Genomic DNA, 7,939 nt, shown 5'->3' with positions numbered 1-7,939 from the left:
ACTATTGTCGATGACCGGTTGTGCTAAATTTGAAACTTCTAAACCTATAAGTTTGGTATCAAATAATGGAGTACTTATACAGGACATCCTTGGTATCTCAAGTCTAAGAACCAAGTACACACTCGGACAACAGAATCATTATTTGACAATGAGATATCATCAACCATCCAGCATTCCGTGAGCGGATCAATCAATGAATTCATTCTCAGAGCACCTACACTATAACTCTAGTATTCCCACATGAGTAGTTATAAGATCAGCTGCCTCCATCATACAGATGAGTATACAATTTACCGGTCTGTCCGGTTATCTCGATGTCCCTCTCGAGTAACCTATAATCAGGATTATTTAAGGTCTATTCTTAGAGGTTAATCAGTCTCATTATTGTGATATCATCACGATCCAATTCTCATTGCACATTTCCATGTATATCATAATATATTTATATAATAAGTAATATAAAGTGAAAAAATATCATAATAATAATAAATAAAAAAACTACGTGTCATGTCACATGTGCGTGATAGGTTTACAAGGCACCTTTGACTAGTATTATTATAAATCTATAATTTATGAGATATGGTTCTTAATTAAGGCATCTCGTGACTATACTCCATAGGAGCATGGCCTTTCATTAACATATTTATTTTTAGTTAAATTAGATAAGTATAAGTTTAATTCATTATAAAATAGTGATTGTATAAATTACATATTCATAATGCATTTTGATTGTTATGAGCTAAATAAAAATGCATATATTTTGTCAGAATAAAATATATGAATTATAATAAAAATATCTTATATGTATGCATATATGATGATGTGCGGGGTAAAAATATACGTATGTTTTATGACGTACTGTATGAGAGTGCATATATATATATTATAATGTATTATGTGGGAGTGCATATATATATATATATATATATATATATATATATATATATATATATATATATATATATATATATATATATATATATATATATATTACGATGATGTGCGATGGAGAAATACATGTACATGTATATGTTATGATATGGGGTATAGAATTTCATGAATTTGTTATGTTTTCTACGTGTACATATAAGTATTTTAAATTATTTTAATATAGATTTTTATCTTTTTATTTTTTTTATACTATGTTGTAAGGTTGTGCTAACTAAATAAATTATAGGATGAGGGGTTTACCATTAAATATCTTCTGTCGATGATTTTGAAATATCATAACATGACATTATACATGTTCACTTAAATAAAGTTATAAAAACTTATACTTACTTACTATAAATTACTTTTTTACAAATAAACATATTAGTATCACAATAAAGTGATTAGGCTAAGACGTGAGCACATATGAGTCTTTGCTAGTGTAAATATGAACGATGACTTGTGGGCATTTGTAAGTATATAATTTTTGGACATGTATAGGTGTTTTTTTTTTTTTGTTAGAGGTTATAATTATGTATAGGGTCAAAATCATGATATATAGGGGGAATCTTATTCTTTTGTTTAGTAAATTAGTATGTTTTATTATTAGATTATCTATTTTTTTGCTACACTCCTATTAATAACAGTAAAAGGATTAAAAAATAATATCTTACTTTAGCCTATTTGTAAGGTATAGATACGACTAGGAATAAGGTGTTACGTATTCTTCGTTTATCTATCTATCCAAGTTAAGCAACTTTACAACGTTAAGAAAACACTTCAAAATATTATAGCTATTAGATTGTCTAATTATAACAAGAACTAGGCAAACTGTATCTATTTGCTGTGCTATTTATGATAACATAGATTGGTAGACATATATGTATCAAACATAATAATTAAAGACATGTGGCTTTGATGGCTCAGAATTGCCCCCGGAAAAAAAAAAAAAAAAAAGGATAACCGTAATAGTTGGATGACTTCAATTTTCTTAATCTTACCCGTGAAAAACATACCAAGCAATACCATATCTTAAAGTCCGGCTGGGTAGATAACATTAACAACCATAAAATATTTTAGAAAGTGGATAAGATATTATATTATTTGGTTATACTCATGCAGAAATTTAATATTTTTTATTATATAAAAATAATTAAATATAAAAAGTTAATCCAAAGTTAGAACACTGAATCTCTTATACTCACCCTCGTATAAGTCTAAATAATTTTTCTTTTAATCATCTCTAGATCAACTAAAGGATATACTTAAGGAATATCTTACGTGCCCTCCTTTATGTCTCTTTTTCTTATCAAGTTCTTGAGACTTATAATAGTATATTTATTGAAACAAATCTTAATTCACTAAATTTTTTTTTTACTTGACTTCTTAATCCTAATCCTACTCTTAAGTAATTTGAATACTCCAAAAGTACTTGTCAATCTTAACCATCTTAATTTTAATTAGTGTCTTTACACTCTTGTAAAAGACTTATAAATCATATGTAGCTAGCAAAATTCAGATGATAACCAAAATTAGGGCCTACTCATCCATATGTAGCTGCTAGCAACAACGTGCTACTAAGATATGTGCGCTCCTCCTAAGGATGCAACTTCACATGATGAAGACGCCAAGAATACACGTCTTAATTGATGTAGTTTCTGAAGTTCTTCCTAGGGCATGCATTGCATATACAGGTACGGACATAGCATGATGATTAAGTATTAGGTATTGGGGATGGTGAATCAAGCGAGCAAGGAAGAGTTCAAACATAATACTGCAAATCCAATTCAAAAAGAATGCAACATGACTAAGTGTTAGGTATTGGAGATGGAGAGGCATGCAAGGAAGTGTTAAAACATAATACTACAAATCCAATTCAAAGAGAATGCTACAAGAGGTAGGCACTTACTACATATTCCTCACACTATAAGTTTCATAAACTAAAGTCCTATCTATATAACCTGATGGAAGACTACCTCTCTCATGAACTCAACCATGACTCACTCAAGTGTAGAGAACTACCTAACCAAAACTACATGCATCATGAGACATTTGTGTATAACTAATAAGAACATGGGTCACCTCATCATGTCAATGGGAACTATCTAAGATAATTTCTTATAAATCACTTTTCAATATACCCCTCATGATTCATAATTACATACAACATCAATTTATGACATAGAATAGATACGTTTTTCAAATGAAAATGATTTGGTGACCTATCACTTGCTCATCCATATTGCAATACTTTAATGTTATAGCTATACTTGCTATAAGATCTTTGATAAAATGATAGTATATTTTCATATATTTTGTTCTTTCATTAAAGGTTAAATTTTTCGTCATTATAACTGTAGCTTTGTTATCACAAAGATTTTATTTGTCCCTTTTTATTCTTAATGAAGATATCCTAGAAGTCTTGTAAGCCATCTTGCTTAATAAGTTGATGATGTTGTAGCTACGTATTCTACTTTCGATATCAATAATATAATTATTATTTTTACTTCTTTGAGCTCCAAATATAACTTCTGGTTCAATATTGAAAATATTATGTAAAGTACTCTTTCTATCATCTAAAACTCATACTTAATCACTATTAATAAAATTAAATAATTTATATTTAAAATTATAAGAATACCAAATATCATAATATGTAGTTTAATAATAATAACTTTGAGATGACTACATAGAAAGTAATATGTGGTCAATATGAGTTATATAGATCAAGCTTCTAATAAACGTATGTAGTATTTTGCATTTGTCAAACCAATACCATTTTTATATTCTAATTTCTTATTTATACTCATAGGTGTTACTATAGTTTTGTAATTAAGCATGTTAGACATTTTAAGTAAATCTATTATATATTTTATTTTAAATTCAAATTTTCATTTGATCCTTCACTTTCAACCCAAAAAATAACACAGTAGATCTAGATTTGATATTTCAAATTTATTCATTCTTCATTTCTTAACCTTAGTTAAAAGAGAGTTGCACGAGCCTTTTCAACGTAAAGGCATGCCATAAGAAGATCATATTTACTTTCTTTTTTTAGATAAAGTATAGACTAGTTATTACTCTTCTCAAATTTTTTTTGATAAAAATAAGAGTTAATTTTGTTATATCATGCTCTAAGAGCTTGCTTAAATCCATCAAGAGGTTTCTTTACCTTACACACATTCTTTTCATGTCCTTTGACTATAAATTTACAAAAATCTCCATTTAAAAATATAAATGTACATCAAATTGATAAACATATTATTTCAAATGAGTGTTTAAACCTAAAATAAACTCTCATGTTTCAAATTGAGTAACTCGAGAAAATATATTATTAAAAATTATTGTTTTATTGCTGCAAATACCCTTTGGTTACAAGTTGAGCCTTATACTTCTATACGCTCCATCTACTTTATATTTTATATCGAACATTTATTTTAATTCAATAGCCTTTTTTCTGTAGATAAAAACCACATGTTCTATTCTTCTTGAGTGACTTGATTTTTTTTTTTATTATTGTTTTTCATCAATTTTCATTTCCAACTACTTTCTCAAAGGTTTTATTATCTAAACTAAACAATGTAAATGTTGAATAATAGTACATTTCATAATGATCCAAATTTTTCTAAAACGATTTTATCTAAGGAATCATCTAAAGAAGTTGAATTATTACTAATTAAGGCTAATAATGAACTAATTAGAGCTAGATCTACCAATTGATTTTATGGAGTTTTCAGTTCTTTTGAAATTTGAATTTGTTTTCCACATTCATTATTCTCCTAATTCTAACTTATCATTTCATTGAAAATAAAATTTTCATTAATAATAACTTTGCTACTAAATGGATTATATAACTGGGAATAAACAATTAAGATATACTTTTTAGAGTTTTATTATGCTTATGATAGTTTTATAATTTATTAAAATATATGTAATATCATTAAAAATTCTTAAGCGGCTTACATTTACCTTTATGTCATACCAAGCCTAATAAAGAGTTTGATTTATAACAACACTTGTATGTTAAATTTTAATAAATAAATTATTATTACAATTGCATCTACCAAGAATTGATTTGGAAGATGCTTGCCCTGAGGTAAATTTTTTTCATTTTAACGATGGTTCATTCTTACGTTTGGCTATATCATTTTGATTCGATATATGTGGTACCATCAATTTCTTACTAATGTCATTTTATTCACATAAAATATTAAACTTATTAAATAAAAAATTGATCACCTCTATTATCTTTTTTATAAAATATCAACTTTTACCAAATAATCAAGTATTTATAAGTCCACATAAATTAATATAAATTAATTTTACGTAAGTATACTTAAAACCCAATGAAAACCAGCTCATATACAACAATATGATTTCAGATATCTATTTATTAGTTTAGAAACAAAAACATACTTATATTTTTGACACATCCATTAAAACACTATAAGCATATTAAAAAACACTATAATTAAGGAATTAGATCGATTAACCCTATGAATTAGTCTAAAGCGATGCTCCCTATGATCTAGGCCACCAAAAGGATGAGTGTTAATGTTGTGTCTTATAAAGGTATTATAGGGACTATGGCATTGAGAGAGAGAAAAAAAAAAGAGTGACTTTTCCTTATAATTTGTCCATTAATATTTTTATTTACATAATCTATCCATTAATATTTTTATTTATAAAATGTTTTGTTATCTAAAATATTTAAATTAATATTTTTAGATTGTTGAAGTTTTTTAAGAATTAATCATTTATAAAAATCAGCATGTTCTGAAAAAAAGAGAAGGATTTTGGCTAAAAAAAGAGAGGAAAATGTGAGATTTTTTAGGAAATTGTTGTTCTTTATAAAAAGAAGGATAATTTTGAGATGATATGATATGGAACCTATTCTTGAAATTTCCCAAGGAAAGAAAAGAATATAACTATTCTATTTATGAAAGACAATAACATGCTTATACAAATATTAAATTTTATGGTTTGATGTCGCCTGTGAATTTAATCAAAATATGAAGGCTTCGATCGAGTAGGGCAACGAATGCCACTTAATGTGACTAAGTCGATCCAAACAAAATTTGCTAAAATTGATCTATAAATTTTTTGGAGAAGTAATAATTTTCAAAAGAGATCCTGAAATTTCTATAATAATGATAAACACGTCCCAATAAAAAAAATATCGATAACGTGCTCAACACACTATAAACTAAAAGACTTTAAAATTTAAAATATAATTATTTAATAATAATCCGTCCCCCGGCGGGCCATTGATTTAATAATAATAACGCGCACATACAACGCTAGGATTTTTTATATAAAATAAATTACTCTCTCTCTCTCTTTTATAATTATATTCATTCGCTGGATCTGCCTGCTACACCTCCGGCCACGGCACATGCCGATTGAGAAGTCGATGAAGAGTCCCATCAATTCGGTCCAAAAGTCTGTTTATTTTAGTCAAAAGAATCTGATGATATCTATTTTGGTCAAAGCTAATCTGACGGAATTTACTTTCCCCTACGATACAGACAATCGGGATGAACCTTTCATCACTTTCCTGTGAACTTTGGCCGTGCCTTTGGGCAGCCAGCCATTCCGCAACCGAAACGTGTCCGTCCCCCCATGGCGACTGCCGTGGCGCTTGCCGCTCCTCTCCGCCTTGCGCCGTCGCGGCGCTGGAGGTTCTCCGCCGACTTGCGGGCGGAACCTCCTTCCCGCCTATCGAGCCGAAGGGGGGCCAGCGCCAGTTTCCCGACGGCGGCCGCGACGGTCCCCAAGGTCCTGGACGACTCGGTCATCGAGCCATACGGCATAAGGGATTACATCGAGCGGTCGAGGGAGTTGATCAAGCCGGACGGTGGTCCGCCGCGGTGGTTCTCGCCGCTCGAGTGTGGGGCTCGAGGAACGGACTCGCCGTTGCTGCTCTACTTGCCTGGTCTGTTCTTGGATGGATGGGTTTAGAATTCATATGCGTTTCTTTAGTATTTTAATATTTATAGCCTTTTCTCGTCTTCCTTGGGTATTTTCTCGTATTGATCGATTCCTTGGGTATTTTCTCGTATTGATCGATCAACAAAAATTTTCAGGAATCGATGGAACTGGGCTTGGATTAATTCGACATCACCATAGATTGGGAAAGTAAGCGCTAATCTGGAAGCATTTCTTATGAACTTGTCTCCTACGAAGTTGTCATGCTTACCTTTGGTTTAAATTTGTGATACATTATTTTTTAAATATTACAGGATTTTTGATATTTGGTGCTTGCATATTCCGGTAATGGACAGAACATCATTTGAAGGTCCCTCTCTCGTGAACTTTACTTTGTGGAGTGATTACCAACACTTTTTCCTTTAAATGACCATAATGAATGGTAGATGAGCATTGATATATTGGTAATCATATTTTTACCTAAGTTTACACTCAAGAACTTTGGTTCTTTTGAAGTGGATGATGTCAAATAGGCAGTTGAGAGCTGAACTTGGGTCTAAACTATCTTCTGAACTTCGTATTTTGTTTACCAAAAGCAGCAACTTGACTGATGTGGAAGAAGAAGATACGAGGGTGAGAGACACATTGGGATATGAGAAACATAACCATTTTCTTTTATTGGAACAACTAAGAGCTAAGAGTTCATTAACAATTTATAAATCTCTAAGGGTTAATTCAAGACTGCCTCACAAGTCTCTCATCCCTATCCTGTTTTTAGACGATCTATACATTAAATATCTCAACCACCAAAAACCTAATTGATTGCCTCAGTTTACTAAGACAAATTATAGAACATTATGAATTCATAGTGCCCTGGAACTTAGTAGCTCTAAAGTTGATAATTTCAAATTTGGTAAATTAGATATTGATGTGTTGTAGCTTGGTGACTTGAAACCTGAATTATTCTTTCTTAATGCTGCCATTAATTCTTAAATTTATTCCATGCATTAGATCATTTTTCCTAGATGAAAATAACTCATGCTTGATTTGTCATTAATGTCATCATGATAAATTGATAAAT

The 7,939-nt window shown here is 30.0% G+C and overlaps 1 protein-coding gene across 6 annotated transcripts in view; it reads left to right on the top strand.

Moving 5' to 3' along the window:
- The first annotated feature begins 6,328 nt into the window (after positions 1–6,328).
- Positions 6,329–7,939, top strand: part of LOC135645267 (phytyl ester synthase 2, chloroplastic-like) — a 40,739-nt gene continuing 39,128 nt past the window's right edge. For 2 of the 6 annotated variants that reach the window (XM_065163461.1, XM_065163460.1), the window contains exons 1-3: positions 6,459–6,865; positions 7,017–7,068; positions 7,173–7,228. In XM_065163461.1, the coding sequence (XP_065019533.1) occupies positions 6,553–6,865; positions 7,017–7,068; positions 7,173–7,228 (421 nt within the window). In that variant the 5' untranslated portion in view covers positions 6,459–6,552. Of the gene's footprint in view, positions 6,373–6,458; positions 6,866–7,016; positions 7,069–7,172; positions 7,229–7,939 lie in introns of those variants that run through there. The other 4 variants (XM_065163465.1, XM_065163466.1, XM_065163462.1 and 1 more) reach the window with 4 other exon arrangements.

The sequence above is a fragment of the Musa acuminata genome, chromosome BXJ3-8, assembly GCF_036884655.1.
Source record: "Musa acuminata AAA Group cultivar baxijiao chromosome BXJ3-8, Cavendish_Baxijiao_AAA, whole genome shotgun sequence".
Classification (NCBI taxonomy): Eukaryota; Viridiplantae; Streptophyta; class Magnoliopsida; order Zingiberales; family Musaceae; genus Musa; species Musa acuminata.
This window is presented reverse-complemented; position numbering and strand designations above follow the sequence as displayed.